General features: G+C 37.6%; 2 protein-coding genes across 6 annotated transcripts in view; one reads left to right on the top strand and one right to left on the bottom strand.

Moving 5' to 3' along the window:
* lrrk2 (leucine-rich repeat kinase 2) overlaps positions 1 to 7236 on the bottom strand; it is a 23095-nt gene extending 15859 nt beyond the window's left edge. The window contains exons 1-16 of one of the 3 annotated variants that reach the window (XM_060886163.1): positions 7109 to 7236; positions 6876 to 7025; positions 6660 to 6742; positions 6465 to 6574; positions 6203 to 6291; positions 5164 to 5298; positions 4907 to 5041; positions 4436 to 4567; positions 4188 to 4307; positions 3145 to 3308; positions 2949 to 3025; positions 2527 to 2633; positions 2151 to 2280; positions 1660 to 1784; positions 752 to 879; positions 144 to 288 (exon numbers count right to left, since the gene is read on the bottom strand). In XM_060886163.1, coding sequence (XP_060742146.1) covers positions 144 to 288; positions 752 to 879; positions 1660 to 1784; positions 2151 to 2280; positions 2527 to 2633; positions 2949 to 3025; positions 3145 to 3308; positions 4188 to 4307; positions 4436 to 4567; positions 4907 to 5041; positions 5164 to 5298; positions 6203 to 6291; positions 6465 to 6574; positions 6660 to 6742; positions 6876 to 7017 — 1822 coding nt within the window. In that variant the 5' untranslated portion in view covers positions 7018 to 7025; positions 7109 to 7236. Of the gene's footprint in view, positions 1 to 143; positions 289 to 751; positions 880 to 1659; positions 1785 to 2150; positions 2281 to 2526; positions 2634 to 2948; positions 3026 to 3144; positions 3309 to 4187; positions 4308 to 4435; positions 4568 to 4906; positions 5042 to 5163; positions 5299 to 6202; positions 6292 to 6464; positions 6575 to 6659; positions 6743 to 6875 lie in introns of all 3 variants that reach the window. The other 2 variants (XM_060886161.1, XM_060886162.1) reach the window with 2 other exon arrangements.
* Positions 7225 to 16703, top strand: slc2a13b (solute carrier family 2 member 13b). Of its 3 annotated transcripts, XM_060886165.1 has the most exons (14): positions 7255 to 7357; positions 7939 to 7990; positions 8088 to 8544; positions 8621 to 8780; positions 9587 to 9795; positions 9964 to 10072; positions 11366 to 11529; positions 13065 to 13185; positions 13308 to 13433; positions 13530 to 13648; positions 14336 to 14488; positions 15127 to 15290; positions 15756 to 15824; positions 15989 to 16703. In XM_060886165.1, the coding sequence occupies exons 2-14, from the start codon at positions 7973 to 7975 to the stop codon at positions 15995 to 15997; spliced, it is 1878 nt and encodes a 625-aa protein (XP_060742148.1). In that variant the 5' UTR covers positions 7255 to 7357; positions 7939 to 7972; the 3' UTR covers positions 15998 to 16703. The 3 variants fall into 3 exon arrangements, with proteins under 3 accessions (XP_060742149.1, XP_060742147.1, XP_060742148.1); XM_060886164.1 differs by having other exon boundaries at positions 7254 to 7357; positions 15756 to 16703; XM_060886166.1 differs by lacking the exon at positions 7939 to 7990 and having other exon boundaries at positions 7225 to 7357; positions 15756 to 16703.

The following is a 16703-nucleotide window of genomic DNA, read 5'->3' as shown; positions in this document are numbered from 1 at the left end:
AACAGAAATTACAAAATAAACACATTTGTGAAATTTAATTGAAAGACCTGGTCATAACTGTTTATCTGTATTAGGTCCTGATATTCAACAAGTCAAACAGAGCAGACTAGGAAGTTAAACTAGTGGGAATCACTGGTACTCACTGCTTTTCTGAGGAAACATCTGTAGTGTGTGCAGCACTGTGTCTATCGCCCCCTGCTGGCACATTACATCAACGGCTCCAGAACAATCAGCCAGCGTAGTTAGAACAGCAAGACCACACTCCTGAATGTCCTCACTGCTGATAAACTGTGCACACACGCAGACACACACATATACACACACACACAAACACACACACACACACACACATATGTTATATAACTGCACTTTTTGATCATAAAGTGTACAGTTTTAATTTTAGAGTTAGCTACACAAATACAACTAAAATTAAATCAATTGTGGAGTTTACATTTACTTATTCCCACGGTGAAGTCAAAAGCTTTGCTTACTAGATAAAAACTAGAGCCAGGGTATGTGTAGTACACATAAAAGAAGAGGGAAATCTAAAAAGGAGATGTATAAATGTGAAAAACCCAACTGCTCCTCCAATTACTAATATGCCAACAACTGCTCTGAGACCAGCCACTGAAGGGAATCAGAGGCTTTACAACCACTGGGGTCCACCATATGTACAGTCTATAGTGTAGAAGCTATTTATATTCTTTTCCAGTGTAGAAAAGGAGATCCTACGTATTTGGATGATCCTTACCCTGTTTAAGGCTTGAAGGTAGACACTATGAGCTTCTTCTACCACACACTGATTTTTCAGCACTCTTAGAGACACATCCAACATGTCGGGATCTGCTATGGATACACCATGTTCCCTCAAACTGAGGTCTGCTTACACACACACACACACACACACACACACACACTTTGTTACACTCTGATTTGTTATGTTCAATACTTGCTTTTTTTCTTAATTGTACATATAACCTGGAAAATATGCTAACTTAATATTGCAGCTACATTTATTCATTTATTTTTGCTAGACTACACAATAGTTTACAGACAACTTTTGCAACTGTTTTCCCAGACAACACTGTTCTATTGTACTGTGTAGTTAACATGCACTCTCCTGTATATTTACTGCCCAGTTATTTCAGTCTACTTCCCTCCTGTTTTTAACCATTTGGACTTTATTTAGTCCTGTGTATTGTGCCACTGTATTATCATGTGTTTCACCACAGTCCTAAACAAACTACATTTCATTCCCATAAAAAGACACAGAAAAACACAGAAACACAGAAAAAACGCTTATACTGAAAGAACTTTGAAGCAGTTGAATTCAGTCTGCTTGTCAAAACAATGCTTTCTAATACTAATTCTAGCTAAAGCCACTAAACTTAACCACTGAGAGCTAATCTTGATAAATTAAGAATAATCTTTACTAATGCACATTTAATGCTGAATGGTTTAAAGCTTAAACCTTTAATTTCATCTTGTTACTCCAAGATAATCCCTTAATTATACATGTATACGGTTTAATGGTGGATAAATAACTAGTATACCAGGATACCAGGATATTGCAATATTGACAAAGGGAAATGCTTATGAACACTATGCAGTAAGCTAGCAGCTTTGTGTTGAGGCTAAGGCCACTATCAGGGCTCTTACCCGGGTTGAGGAGCACCAAGCTGGATTTCAGCCCTTCAAGTTGTACCTCAGGCTGGAAGTTATGATCCTTCATGGCAAACAAAATCTGACCTAGAGCCATTGTTGCGTCATCCAGACTCATACTCCTGCTAGCAGACAGAAACATTGGTGAGGAATGAGAATACTGTGTGAATAATGTGTGTGTGTGTGTGTGTGTGTGTGTGTGTGTGTGTTTTGTATGTACTGTACAAGAAGTGACTCAATATTAATTGTGTGGGTGTCAATGTTTTTTAAACAGGATAATAACAGCATATATAACATACATAAGAAACAAAAAAAAACTTTTAATAAATTATATAATGGTCCTGATTATTGAAGCATGAAATATCACATGTTGTATGGGTTTTTCTTTTCTGTTTTATTCATTTTTTTTATACATATTCATAGAAGAGTGGCAAAAATCTAGAGGACACTTCACATAGTACTGTACAAAGTAAAGAATCTGCTCCTACCCTCCCTGGAATAGTGTGTACAGAAGCCTGCATGCACTTTCACACACTTCACTGGAGTTGGCATGTCTCTTCATCAGATCTACAATATTGTAATGAATGCCACTGGCCAGGAGCCGAGACCTCATTTTACCTGAGAGCACACCCAAATAGAAAAGTACACACACAGAAAACACACACACCTACACCCACACAGAATTCAGGTAAAACTGCCTAAAACAGGAATATTCACTGCTGTGATGCTTTCTAGTGATTGCAAAAATGTTCTCATGTCCCCAGCTGTTATTATTTACTCATACATAGTATGTGCTATAAGATTAAAAAAACATTCATGAGAAAATATGACAGACAACGTTAAAAATCGACAACGTTAACTCACTGTGTCGGCGTATGAGTGTGCCCAATGCAGCTGTAGCAGCCTGAAACACACCATAACTTGACGAGTGCACAAGCAACACAGTCATTACCTGGATATACACAGGAGGCCTAACAAGAGAGAAAGAGACATTTATTTGTTGCTTTTCATCGACCACATTATCCTAATTAACAGTGCAGTGGATTCTGAGCTTCTAAAGTATATGATTGAAGAGGACGTGTAAATGTTTGCATTTCAGAATTTCTTTTATGAGGTTTAAAAGATCTAATTTGAGGTTTTTAGAAGCTTTCGTTTGAAGCTCACTTTAAAAAATACACATATTTCAGAAAGACTTTTTTGACCGGATAAATCAGATATCAAATACAATATTTAAGAAGTCTGTCGTCACTATGTCGTTGTGTCATTGATGTCGTTTCTTCACTAACCTTTCTTTGGGTTCGTCATATATACTACGTGTGCTGCCATAGAGCATCAAACTGTTTAATGCCCAGCAAGCAGCCTCCTGATGATACACAGAAAAAGAAAAAGACCAAGATTTTAATATGAATCACATAAAATTAACAGCAAAAAAAGAGTTTGCACAACAAGCTGACGCCGATAATGAAAAAGCACATTGCCGACCTGCACTTCAGCGTTGTCACTATGTCTCTCTAAAGCTGTGCAGCAAGCTTCTCTCCAAACCAGGCTTTCGTCATCATTACTGCCCTTAGCATCTTCTTTACCTCGTTCATCCTCCTCCTCACTGCTTGTCTGCTTGAGGTCTTCATTCTCTAGGATTGTCTTTGCTGTCACAACAGAAGTCAGGTAGTCTTTAGTGATGAATAACAGTTAATTCCTGATTGTATGACAACACGGATGAATTCTCCAAGACATGTAGTAGTTTTTTTTAATAACATTGACAGCTGTAACCTAAATCATAGGTTTGTATAAATGCACTATTTCTAACACATTATTGTTCTTATATTAATATCGTGCTTTTGTTAAATAGAGAAATATTTCTGTAAGACATATATGTTACGTTTTTTGATAGTAGTCGTCAGTACTGTAAGTTTCCCAACACGGGACTGTCTTTAGTTCAAAAATTATTTTGATTTTTTTCACATTAATGTCAAGAGACACAGAAAAAGACTCTGGTTAAAAAATAATAAGTGATAAGTAAGTGATAAACGGATTAAAATAAAAGCATACTAAAAGTAATGTAACATTATAAATGAAAAAAATAAGGATAAATATTAAAAAGAATACAGTGTAAGAGTGTGACACTGCAATGTAGTAGATATAAAAAGCACACTTTGGACTTTCAGTGGCAGTGCAGTGCAAACATTGTCAACACTGTAAAAAAAAAACTGTATAGATGTAAAGTGGAGTGCGTATGGATATAAATAGTTGATAGGGGAACTGTTCAAGTCAACAAATTGTCCACAGTTTATCTTAAGACTGGCTCAGTGCAAAATCCTCCTTTACAGTTTAACCGATAAAACATGGAAGGGATTATTTTCATATAACAGCATGGACATGATCATTTGTTATCCCTTGATTAATAGTTTAGAAATAAGTTATTATTTCTATACCAACAACTAATTTATAAATCTATATACATAGAAATGTACAATATGATTTGTTAATAAATTTATTGTAGTAATAAATAGTTGTGGAGGACTCACTGAGGGCAGCCAGACAGGACAGTGCAGCAACCTGGATCTTGCCATTGTCAGGGTAGGACAGACATGCTTTCACTGACACTCTGTGCACACCATTGAGCACCAGGATATTGAAGTAACTTTCTGAAATGTAGAAAATTAAAGTATATTATTCACAAGAAACATGACTTCTGGCACTGACCGAGTCCAAATGAGTAGCATAAAGGCGCTTCTTGTCATGTTTTCTGTGCTTGAACTTGAAATGTACCTACCTGAAGTAAATTTCCGCAGAAGGCAGCAGCCCACCTCCTGTATAGCCTCTGACTGTGAGAAGTCTTCCACTGCCTGACACACTAAACTGTAGCATTTTTCATTTTTGGACATCAGAATCTCCACATTGCTTGCTGGAATCCAGATAAACACACAAACATGCAGTGAGATTCATATCCTGGTTATTACCTCATACTGCAGTGCTGATTTGCATGAGGTCCTGGATGTAATTTGATAAAGAGATTTAAATTGGTTCCAATTATTCTGAATAAATGTCACAGATGTTAGTAACAGATTTTATTCATTTGGACAAGCCTAAATCTACCTAATGCAATTACTGCATTATAGCAATGTCTTTTGCTTAAATCCTTCCATTTGTTTATGCTCAAGCTTTACGGGAAATGTAACATAGAAAATAAACAGAAAACATTAAAATGAAATCAAGCAGAAAAGATCAATACAGTAGTTCTTACCAGGTTCAGCCAATGGTATGAGAACTTGCAGTGCAGACCGAACCACATTCTCACTGTCCTTAAAACTTTTGAGCACATTCAAAACTACAGCATGATCCTTCTTCTCAATAAACTCTACCTGATGTTCCTCTGGAACTAGATAGGAATCACAAACACACAACAATACAATATAATCAACAAAATCAATGGTGTTCCCAAATAGTTTAGAATTCTGTTCCATTCAGTAGTGCTAAACGATTAACCAATGTGAATGGCACCTCTCTGCAGCAGCAGGTGAAGAGCAGAGCAGCCCTGGAACTGAAGCTCCTCGCTATGAGGAAAAGCCTTCATGGCCTCCACCACCAGCTCAAACACATCCATCTCTTCCTCTAGAACTAGCAGCGTCAGCTCATCTGCCACACACACAACATGTACAAAGTTGTTGGTCCTTCAGTATGTAAAATGGATTGAACTGCTTGTTCATAATCTCTTCAGACTTTATAGAGTGTGTATGTACTATATATAACATTACTGGATAAATCACAAAGGATTCAGTCAAACAGCATGTATGTAAAAAAAAAAAATAAATCCTACCCATGTAAAAAGAATCTAAACACAGCAATAGTACAGCATAACAAAAAGGGAGGCTTCTCTCTTACACTGAAAGTTTTTATATCTGAAACCCAATTTAACTGAGTTTTTTAAAGGCTGACATACTTTCCCACTATTTCAAGTGTTGTTAATGAATAATAAACATTTAGATCAATAAATAGCAAGCAATAATGTCAGTAAAGTATGCCATGTAAACAAAAAGATAATTATATAAATCATTTAGCAAAAAAAAAAAAAAAAACACTTTAATGACAGGTCATGACATTTTGGCTTTTCACAGTAAACCCAATGACTAATAAAAAAGACTCAGAAAATGAAGTGCAACACACTAAATTCATCTGAATTATATAGAATATGTTAATGATGCTGTAGCATGTGACCCTGCTGCATCTGGTAAGCAGCTGGATCTTACAAAAGAGGAAGTGTAAAGGAGTTGCAGCTGTGCCTATCTGCTTTGGATAGAAATCATTACTATATCACTCTCCCTTATCAATAGTGCTTGTTAAGGAAATATTTGAAATCTATTAAATTGTCAGTCACACAACATAAACACAATTTAAGTGGGCTCATGAAAAACACAGCGCGTCAGACTCTAGTCCGTTGGGTTTGACAAGATTATTCACAATCCTTTTTATTTTGTGAACACAAGGTAAAGATTGATTGATGTGAATATGTAATAACAGGAGCTTGAGAGTGTCAGCGTACCTGACTTCAACAGCAAGGCTAGAGCTCGCAGCCCTACCATTACAACTTTCAGGTCGTTTTGATGCAATGTTAGCATGTTTAGAATCTGCCTGAAAGACACAAACACACACAAGCAAGCACAGATAAATAAGACTTTAAATACACAGTAAATCATTTTAAATCATCTACTTTCACTTTATTTATCTTGCAGTTTCATTTTACTGCTACATTCTATATTGTTCCCTGATACCCGTTATTTGCACAGAAATCCCTGGACACTTACTGGTGCACCCCTAGAACCTCCTGGTCCTTTCCAGCTAGACCAGGTTGAACCAGCTTGTCCAAGGTGGCAGGACAGATCTCCATCAACCGGCACAGAAGGGACCATCCTACCTAAGTTAACGTGACACAGTTTCAATCACTAAAAAGAGTTGGAAACTAAAACGACACTCAACTTAAAGATCTCACTGGCATTTACCTTCTGAAGTTTGCTGTTGCTGCAGGATGAGAGCAGGAACATCAGTGGCTCATGGACATCTTTGTCTTTAAACAGCTCTTCTGCTGAAACGATAGAAGCTCCTAAAATATCTCTCAAACCCACTGAAGCTTAGACAAATATAGATCAGTCTGCAGTATGATAGCTGCATATGGCGCATAAATCACAACACCTTTGTTTGCATTGGTGTGCGCTTACCACACTCGTCTGTGTGTGCCATGAACAGGAGATCCTGAATGATCTGGAACATGCTTCCCAACTGCTTTCCTTCCTCTAAGTTGTTCTTCAGCCGCACGACCAGCTTTTTCAGGTTATTTTCCAGATCCTCCTTATTCACCATGGTGTTCTCTAATGTGACATTAAAAACGTGCATGAATACATTTTCCCTCTGATAGTGTGCTCGGGTGATGGATCATGACGCACAGCCTTACAGTATGTGGAAGCGTAGGTCTTAAAGCGGACAGTATTTTATAAGCTGACCAAAGCATTTCATTGCTCCATATTTCCGAAAGCTTCTGGATTATTTTGGGTGTCTCTCAGTGAGCCACACAAGCAGGCGTGACTTTCTGGGGCAGCAGGAGTCATATGACCGCTGTTGTCAGTGTAAAACAGGAAGTTTGCGCCGATGAACCGGGGGGTTACCGAGCAAACTAAAAAGAAAGCGACAGTTTCTATTACAGGTAAGCTTTGTAATAATACCATAGTAACTATCGTGTTGACATCTTAAACACTGTAATAGCGCACTGAGACACTTTAATGTAAATAACGCGTGTTGAGCGTCAGCAGTTTCAGGTCACTACACCATTGTAGCTGAAACATTGTGTCTCTGATTAATAGCCCTACATTCATTATAATTAGATTATGGCATTGTATATGTATCTAAAGCAGGAATTAATTAATTCGTTAATGAATTAATTGCTTTTAGTATTATTCATTTCAGGATTTTAAATCAAATTCAGATTTTTTTCATTACTCAGCATGTAGGTGGTTTTGTGTTTGTTTCAATGTCAAAGACACGCCCCCTAGATGGCGTCATGTGACGCGTGACTCCGCCCTCTTTTCATTGGAACAATTTAACAATTGAACATTGCTGTTCATAACTGCCTGTAGTGTCATGATTCACGTCTGTGAGAATGTTTTGGAGCCTTACATATCTATATCTGTACTTTGGATATAGAAAACAACCCAACTAGTGCATGGCGAATAGTCTGAAGCATGCATGAAAGTTTGAGTGCAAACATCATTTGTCTTTTATTTATAGTGGATCAATTATCAGATGTTCTTCCTGCTGTTATATGAACGCTGTTTTTAAGGTACGTGTTGGTGTTAAAAACAAACTGTGCAAATCAGAGACCTGCATTCAGAAATGAGTTACTGAAAGGGCACGTTTCATGATGTTGTGTGGTTTAGGATGGTTATGAGCTGCACATCATGGACCAGGTGACAGGCAGGAGGAGGAGAATGGAGGACGAGCACGAGCGCGGTCTGATCGGAGCGCACTCTACTGCATCACAGTCTGTGGGAAGCCAGGATGTAGGTTCATCGAGGTTTGTCTACATCCTCGCCTTCTTCTCCGCTTTGGGAGGCTTCCTCTTCGGCTACGACACCGGGGTGGTATCTGGGGCCATGCTTTTGCTCAAGAAAGAGATGAACCTGAGCACCTTGTGGCAGGAGTTGCTGGTCTCCAGCACTGTCGGTGCGGCGGCGCTCTCAGCTCTTGCAGGCGGATTTCTGAATGGTCTTTACGGCCGCAGGAAGTGCATCATGCTGGCCAGCATCATTTTTACTGCGGGGGGAATCATTTTAAGCCTGGCACCTAATAAATCTGTTCTTCTCATCGGTAGGCTTATTGTTGGGCTTGGCATAGGTAAGACACAGTCAGAAAACAGCAATATGAAGTTAAATGACACAACAACTGAAGGTGTGTTTGCTTACCCCCACAGGAATAGCATCTATGACCGTGCCAGTCTACATAGCTGAAGTGTCTCCTCCTCAGCTCCGGGGTCAACTGGTCACCATAAACACACTGTTTATCACAGGAGGTCAGTTCATAGCCAGTGTGGTGGATGGAGCCTTCAGTTACATGGAGCATGATGGATGGAGGTATGAACTGCCAAGGAAAAAGGGTCCCAATCCAGGACTTGATGAACCCCTACCCTGAATATTTTAGTGTTACTCACCTTAAAACTGACTTTTAATGAGCTAATCAGTTAGATCAGATGTACTAGAACAGGAAAAGCAAACTGGACAGTACATAGTATTCCTGGACTATAGGGTTTGGTGACCACTGCTTTACAGCTAATATAACTAAGAGCTAGGTTAGACAATAAAATAAATATGAATATAATAAACCAAGGCAAAAAAAAAAACATTAGAAAGATACGGGTAAGAAATAAGCATTCTGTATATATGCTAATACTTCATTTTAAAACTGGCTTGTTTTGGGATCTAATGTTATACTAAGAATGTTTAACGTCATAATGAGAATGTTTGAAAATGCAGTCTGAACTGATCAGTTTATTCAGAAGCACAATGCATTCTCTCTGTTGGATATTAGATATGTTTTATCAACTTATTAAACGTTAAAAAACACATCTTACCTAGTTAGATGTGTTTGAATTCATTGATTCTTTGAGGCTTTTACAAAATGACAATAGAGCTTTGTCATTTATGCACATTAATAAGATAAATTAATAATTATTGTAGGCAAAAGCAGCAGAATTCAGTCCAATTTGTGAAACCACTGTATTTCCTTTATTACATGACATCTGCGTTAAGAACAAGGTGCAAGTCTTTCTGTAATTTTTTACCATCATTAATGTTACACAAATGAGGTGTTTGTCGAGGTTGTAACCCAAATATTTAACATAGCAACACTGTGTGTGTGTGTTTGTGTAAATACGCTATAGGTATATGCTGGGTTTGTCAGTAGTCCCTGCTGTGCTGCAGTTTTTGGGATTCTTCTTCTTCTTGCCTGAGAGTCCTCGCTGGCTCCTGCAGAAAGGTGATTCTCAGAAGGCCCTGGAGGTGCTCACACAGATACGAGCCACAGAGAGTGTGAACAATGAGTATGACAGTATCAAGTGCATTATTGAAGAGGAGGAAAAGGAAGCAGGAGGTAAGCAGCACATCAAGATTCAGATTTCAGTCAGAATCTGCAGTGTTGAGAGAAATGTGTGTGTGTGACAGTGTGGACGTGATTGTGCAAAGAAACAAGCAACGGTTTTAACACATCTGAATCATTCCAAAAGTTATAATATATTGTACTTTCTTAACTGTTTGACAGGGAGACCAGTTCTGTTCCGTATCCTGTCTTGTGCTCCTGCCCGGAGAGCTCTGATTGTGGGATGTGGCCTTCAGATGTTCCAGCAGCTTTCTGGAATTAACACTGTAATGTAAGACATTCACTGACTGTGACACTGTTGATAAATCTGGCCAGTCTTCAGTAGAAATCACCTCATTTGTTGGTGCTAAAGAGGACAGCATACAATGGCTTTAATGTGACATTCAAGTACACTATACAGAGGAAAATATTCACGTGGTATCAACTGATAAAAAAACTTCCTCGCATATCTTTTATTTCATATCTATTCATTTATCTTCATCACATCTTCAGATATTCAAATCTGTCATATGCAAGTGGTAACTTTACAGGTCTGACAGTAAATGAAAAAGTCATTGTGATTATCTAGAGTGAGTCATTCTTTAAACCATAAACAGGTTTTATAACTGCAGTCACAAGACAGCAGAGACTAAAGTTCATTGGTCTCAGCATATTATGCCGAATTGTTTATGCTGATCTGTGGTTCCACACGAAATCCCATATTTACATATGCCATAGTGTCCTAAATAAATGCTATGGACAACTCTATATTTGTTCATTAAAATTTTCATTAAATAAATATTGTCTCCCTTATTTATGTTGATTAAAAACGTATGTAGTATTTCACTTATCAAGGCAGTGAAGTTCAGTTATAATAGGATACATGCTCAAAGTTTTTATTCTTAATGACAGGGTTCTGGCAACATCTTTCCTGTTTGCCCACATTCATAATGCTTGGCATTTTTTCATTGCGAATCTTATAGTACCATTACTCACTCACTCACTCACTCATTTTCTACCGCTTATCCGAACTACCTCGGGTCACGGGGAGCCTGTGCCTATCTCAGGCGTCATCGGGCATCAAGGCAGGATACACCCTGGACGGCGTGCCAACCCATCGCAGGCACACACACACTCATTCACTCACGCACTCACACACTACGGACAATTTTCCAGAGATGCCAATCAACCTACCATGCATGTCTTTGGACCGGGGAGGAAAACGGAGTACCCGGAGGAAACCCCCGAGGATGGGAGAACATGCAAACTCCACACACACAAGGCGGAGGCGGGAATCAAACCCCCAACCCTGGAGGTGTGAGGCAAATGCTAAGCCTCACCACTAAGCCACTGTGCCCCCCTAGTACCATTATAATTATATAATATAATTATATTACATTAAGAGAGAATTATATCTCTTAATGTGAATCTCAGAGTACCATTTGAAGTAGCAGCTTTGAGAGTGTTTTGGTTTGAGTGGAGTAGTTCTTGCACTGGCCCTAGTTCTAACATGGTTATTATTATATTATTATTGTATGATTATTATCTAATCAAGAAAAATGAGAGTCTGTTCCTATTTTCCTAGGTACTATAGTGCTACAATTTTGCAAATGGCTGGAGTGAGGGATGATAAGCAAGCCATCTGGCTTTCTGCTGCTACTGCATTCACCAATTTCCTGTTTACGCTGGTGGGTGTTTTTCTGGTGGAACGTGTGGGCCGAAGAAAACTGACTCTGGGCAGCATTACTGGTGAGGACACTGAAAAGTCTTACTGAAGTATACAGATTCATGTGTATTGTATATTAAAACAAAAGTCATCTAGGGCATTCTAATGAGCATTGAAACATTATAAGGTTATTATGCAAATGTCTTAGACAGTCCTGATTCTTTATTATAGTAGTATATGTGTAGGGTTGAAAAATTGTGCGTTATGTTTAGTATTTGATCATCCCTATGTATTATAAATAATCAGTTAAGCAACTTTCTCAATTGAATAGCTGCTAATTTTACTTTTTATTTATCTTTTCACTAATTTAATGTACAGTAAGATAAAACCTCAAGGAACAAGGAACAAGATAAAACCTTAGAATCTTGTTACTTTGCTGACCTTTTCCTGTAGAATTAATTTAACTGCTGTTTCCGGTTCCTAATGCCACAGATAAGACTTTTTTTTTTTAAATGAATTTTAATAGTTTTTTCTCTCTACCTGTTACTACTTTAACGTGTTATAAATGACATCAATATTTATCATTAATCTTATCAAGTCAAACCAATAAAAACTTTCAAGTAGAATTAATTATGATGTGGGCACCTGACCATCACACCCATATGTGGTTCTTTTCCCACAATGCTTCCAACATACAGTTGTATACAGTAGGATGTCTTTCTATGTTATTCCATTTCCTTTAAGATTAACTTACTGCTTGAGTCAAAGCATGTTGTAGCATGACAGTTGGCAAAAAGTGAAATTAATGAACATGTGGTTGATAGAGTGTAAAAACTTGAGTGGCCTGCACAGAGCTCGAACCTCAGCCACACCTCAACACATTTGAAATGAACTGGAGCACAGACTGCACCCCAGGCCTCCTTAGGTCCATCATCAGTACCTGACCTTACTAATGCTCTTGTGGCTCAATGAACAAAAATCACATTAGCCAAGCTCCAAAATGTAGTAGAAAGCCTTCTCAGAAGATTGGAGGTTTTTTAAAACTGCAAAGTGGGACTCATGGCTATTAATTGCCATAAATCTGAAAAATCTAAATCATCATACTACATCCTCATACTGTATTTTTTTTGTTTGTTTGTTTTTTCTCTCATTGGTACTGATCATTATCAGCCATCATCATCTGTGAAAGAGAGAGAGAGAAAGACTGCTAATTTCTTTTTTTTAAACATGAACCTCAGCATGAGCAACCGTTTTCCACTTTTGGTCTGATTCGTCCCTTTGGCCTGCTTTTTATTTAAGCGAGACTTGTATACTGTATATTACACATGATGTCCTTTAGTCTGTTTCTGTGTTCTTTAAATTTGCTTCAAATGTATTGTGCCTAAAACAGTTTCTCGCACAATGCAGTGTCACACACTGACTCCTCTATGGTTATACATTCCACTCAAAAATAGAGTCCTATGAGCTATTATTTGTTATTCATTAAGTAGATGACCAAACAAATTCAAAACTCCATGTCCATTATATTTATTAATAAATGTTATTGATTATTTAGACTATTCATTGCAGCCTTTTTATTGTGTATTGTGTATTGTATATTGTGTATCGCACTTCTCAGGTACTGCTGTTAGTCTGTCTGTCTTGGCTGTGGGATTCCTTCTTTCTGCTCAGACCTCTCCTCCAGTGAACTTTCACCCCAGTGACCCAACTTCTCTTAACTCAACCTGCACACACTATAGGTGAGTAAGCGGTCCATATTTATTGCTCACTAGTACAGTCTGAACATGCGTATTAACCATGTTTTCTCTGATTTACTTGAGTACAATAATTTGAACGGATGCACTCTTTGACACTTTTCCAGATTTTGTGAACAGTGTATGTTGGATCCAAACTGTGGCTTTTGCTACTATGAGAATGGCTCAAACATATCAGACTCTTCCTGTGAGCGAGTGGATCCAGGCAACATCGAGCTAGCAGCAAGTGGCAGGTTTGTTTTTGTTTCTCACAATAGTTTGATATTTATAGTTTTTATTTTCCCTGTTAATTTAATTTGTCTGGATTGATATATTTCTGCTTCATCCAGGTGCTCCAATGGTACAGAAGAAAATCCAAGTGCATACTGGGCCTACAACTACTGCCCAACCTCCTATTCCTGGATAGTATTGCTGGGTCTTATTCTTTACCTGGCCTTCTTTGCTCCAGGTTAGAGCAGCCTTACTCCACTTGTCATGACTCAGTATTAATAGTTATTAGTATATTTACCACTATTAACAATTCAGTAGATTTATTTAGTGGAACTACACATGCACTATATGGCCACTAGTATGTGGACATCTGACCAGAACTAACACAAGTGGACTGTCGGGGCTACAAAATTTGAAGCAGGCAATTGTTTTAAGATTTATTAATATTTTCCTTTCCTGGAACAAAAGGTTCCAGTGGACTCGATTCAGCATGGCAATGCTTGCTCCCTTAGACAAAGCGAGCTCCATAAAGACATTTCTAAATTTGAATTGAAGAACTTTAGTGTCCTGCACAACCCCTCTTTGGGATTAACACCTTTGGGATGAACTGAAATGTGAATGTGAAATGAATTCCAGGCTTTCTCTCCGGACATGCCTCTCCTAAACATCCCTCACTAATGCTCTTGTGGCTAAATGTGCAAATTCCCATGACCACAGTTCAAGATCCGGTGGAAAACCATCACAGAAGAGTGGAGGTTATTGTAACAAGTACATATGGGTTTTGATGGTCACCCACACCCCCCAATGCAGTTATTAAATAAAGTTATTAATTACTATATAAATAATACCAATTCTAATAATACATAGTAATATATATAAATAGTCTTATCTTCAATTGTGTGTCTGTCTGTCTGTCTGTCTGAAGGGATGGGGCCCATGCCATGGACAGTGAATTCAGAGATTTATCCACTGTGGGCTCGGAGCACAGGCAATGCCTGCTCCGCCAGTGTCAACTGGATCTTCAATGTCCTTGTGTCTCTAACATTCCTCCACGTGGCCGAGTACCTCACATACTATGGTAGGAATCTTCTCTAAACGCTGTTGACTAGAATTCATATTTCTTTGCAAATATTAAAGCATATAACAATAAATCTATGACTGTGGATATAATTGTGTCCTGTCCATTTGACTTTCTATTATTAGTATTAAACCTCAGAAACCATCATTTAGTAAATCAAGTAATTGTAGACATAATGTTCTTGTTGAAAGCTACTCATGTTAATTTTAGTTGGTAAAGTTTTTGCCTACTAGTTTCTGATTGCTTGTAATGTGGTTCTAATATATTTAAAACCACATTACAATATTTAGGACAGGGGTCCTTAACACTTCTTTTGAGTAGTTTGCTTAACGATTGATAAAATATGTACAAAATAGTTCAAATCAACTAGATAAACCTGTTTAAATTTCATCCTAATCAAATTTGGGATGCTCCTCCTCATGTGCATGTGCATCACACATTTTAATCCAACCATCCTTCAATCAATTTTTACACACAGCTGGCACCAAGAGCGTACTTTTTAGCGTTATATAAACTTAAATCTATAAGCACAAATTGAAGTAGTTTGGATAAAGCAGCTCTCAGAAGAGAAACGGTTGGAGGCCCCTGATTTAGAATAAGACAATTTTTTTTTTAATATTGATTTGTTCCTATTTTAGGTGCATTTTTCCTGTACGCTGGCCTGGCTGTGATTGGCTTCTTTTTCATGCTTGGATGTCTACCAGAGACCAAGGGACTCATGTTGGAGGAAATAGAGACTCTGTTTAGCAGGCAACTCTGCACCTGTGGCACACCTGGTGGCGAAAATGCACATTACATCAGGGTAAAAGGGGGCAACCTTCTCTCAGATGAGGACATCTCTGATGGGGAATAGATTTATGGGCACTTTTTCCTGTCAATTATGGTTCTGTTGGTGTTAAATTCCGGGTGATGTTCTCTGTGGAGTGTGGGTCTTCATGGCATTGCAGATATTCATTGTTGCTAAGAACTTTCTTGACCAAATGAGACCAACTTTTTTGTAGGTCCATTCTCTTTGTCTTTTTGGTGAACTGTTGGGAGACTTGAACAATAATTATTCAGTCATGTTACAGTTCTGTCAAATTTTCTGCTTTATAACTACATCTTTATAAAAGATAAGACTCATGAGCTTCTGGGTTTCTTTGAGATGTGGTGAATGGTGAGGATGTGGAGTTCAGGTTATAGTCATTATATACCTTACACTGCATTATATTTAAGCTATAGTGTATTTTTATCAAATGACTAAACTTGGCAGTTTTTAATGTTGTAGCCTCGTCTGGATTTGGGAAAGTTGCAATATGGGACACTGGAACCTGATGTAGGAATTGCGTACATATCAGTAAGTACACTAAATCATTAGGGTATTTACGACTGCCATTGATGCCAAGCTCACAACTTTATGTATTTTTGTGAAAAAAAATTGTGATCAGTCTATAAAAATATATATTAGAAATATAGATTTGAAATGTAGGTTAATTTATATATCTCTATCTTCTAATGCAGCTGCAGTAATGGTGCAGTTATTCCTGGATTTTCCTTTTAGGAACAATCAACAGCACATTTGAGATCATGATCAATGAACTGAGATTTTTTTTATTTGAAGATTATTTTATTTATCTAGTTGGGACTTTAAGCTCTGCCACTACAGTTATTATTAACAAATTATTGATTTTTGGGATAAATTCATGCCCTACAAGTGTTTACTCATTATGTCTGACAATATGTTAATTATTATATGGGGTTGAAGAGAAAATTACAACTTGATGCTTTTAAGGACTGGTCACTGTATTGTGTTATGTGGATTATTAAACGTTTCATTGTGTTAGATTAACGGTTTCCAAAATAACCAAAGAACAATCTGAACCTTCTATAATTTTAACTGACAAACCATGAAATTCTCCCGATTTTGTCAATTAAATGTACACATGACATATACAGTTTGTACTAATAAATATTATAGTAATATAGTTTAAGCTAATATTGTATTATGTTCTGGTATATGAAATGACCCGACCAAGGACCTCAACAGTATCTTTACTGAATACAAGAATCCATGAACTCCTTTTGGAAACCCGGGTGTTGGATATATCTCAGCAATAGCAAAAACAATACTCCAGTCTGCTATTTAAGATGTATCTTATATTGTTACATTATTCTTATTACTTTGTGCATTCAAAGTTGTTCATCTTTTCTATTAAATAAAATTTGTCAGAATGAA

This window comes from Tachysurus vachellii, chromosome 14 (assembly GCF_030014155.1).
Source record: "Tachysurus vachellii isolate PV-2020 chromosome 14, HZAU_Pvac_v1, whole genome shotgun sequence".
NCBI lineage: Eukaryota > Metazoa > Chordata > Actinopteri > Siluriformes > Bagridae > Tachysurus > Tachysurus vachellii.
This window is presented reverse-complemented; position numbering and strand designations above follow the sequence as displayed.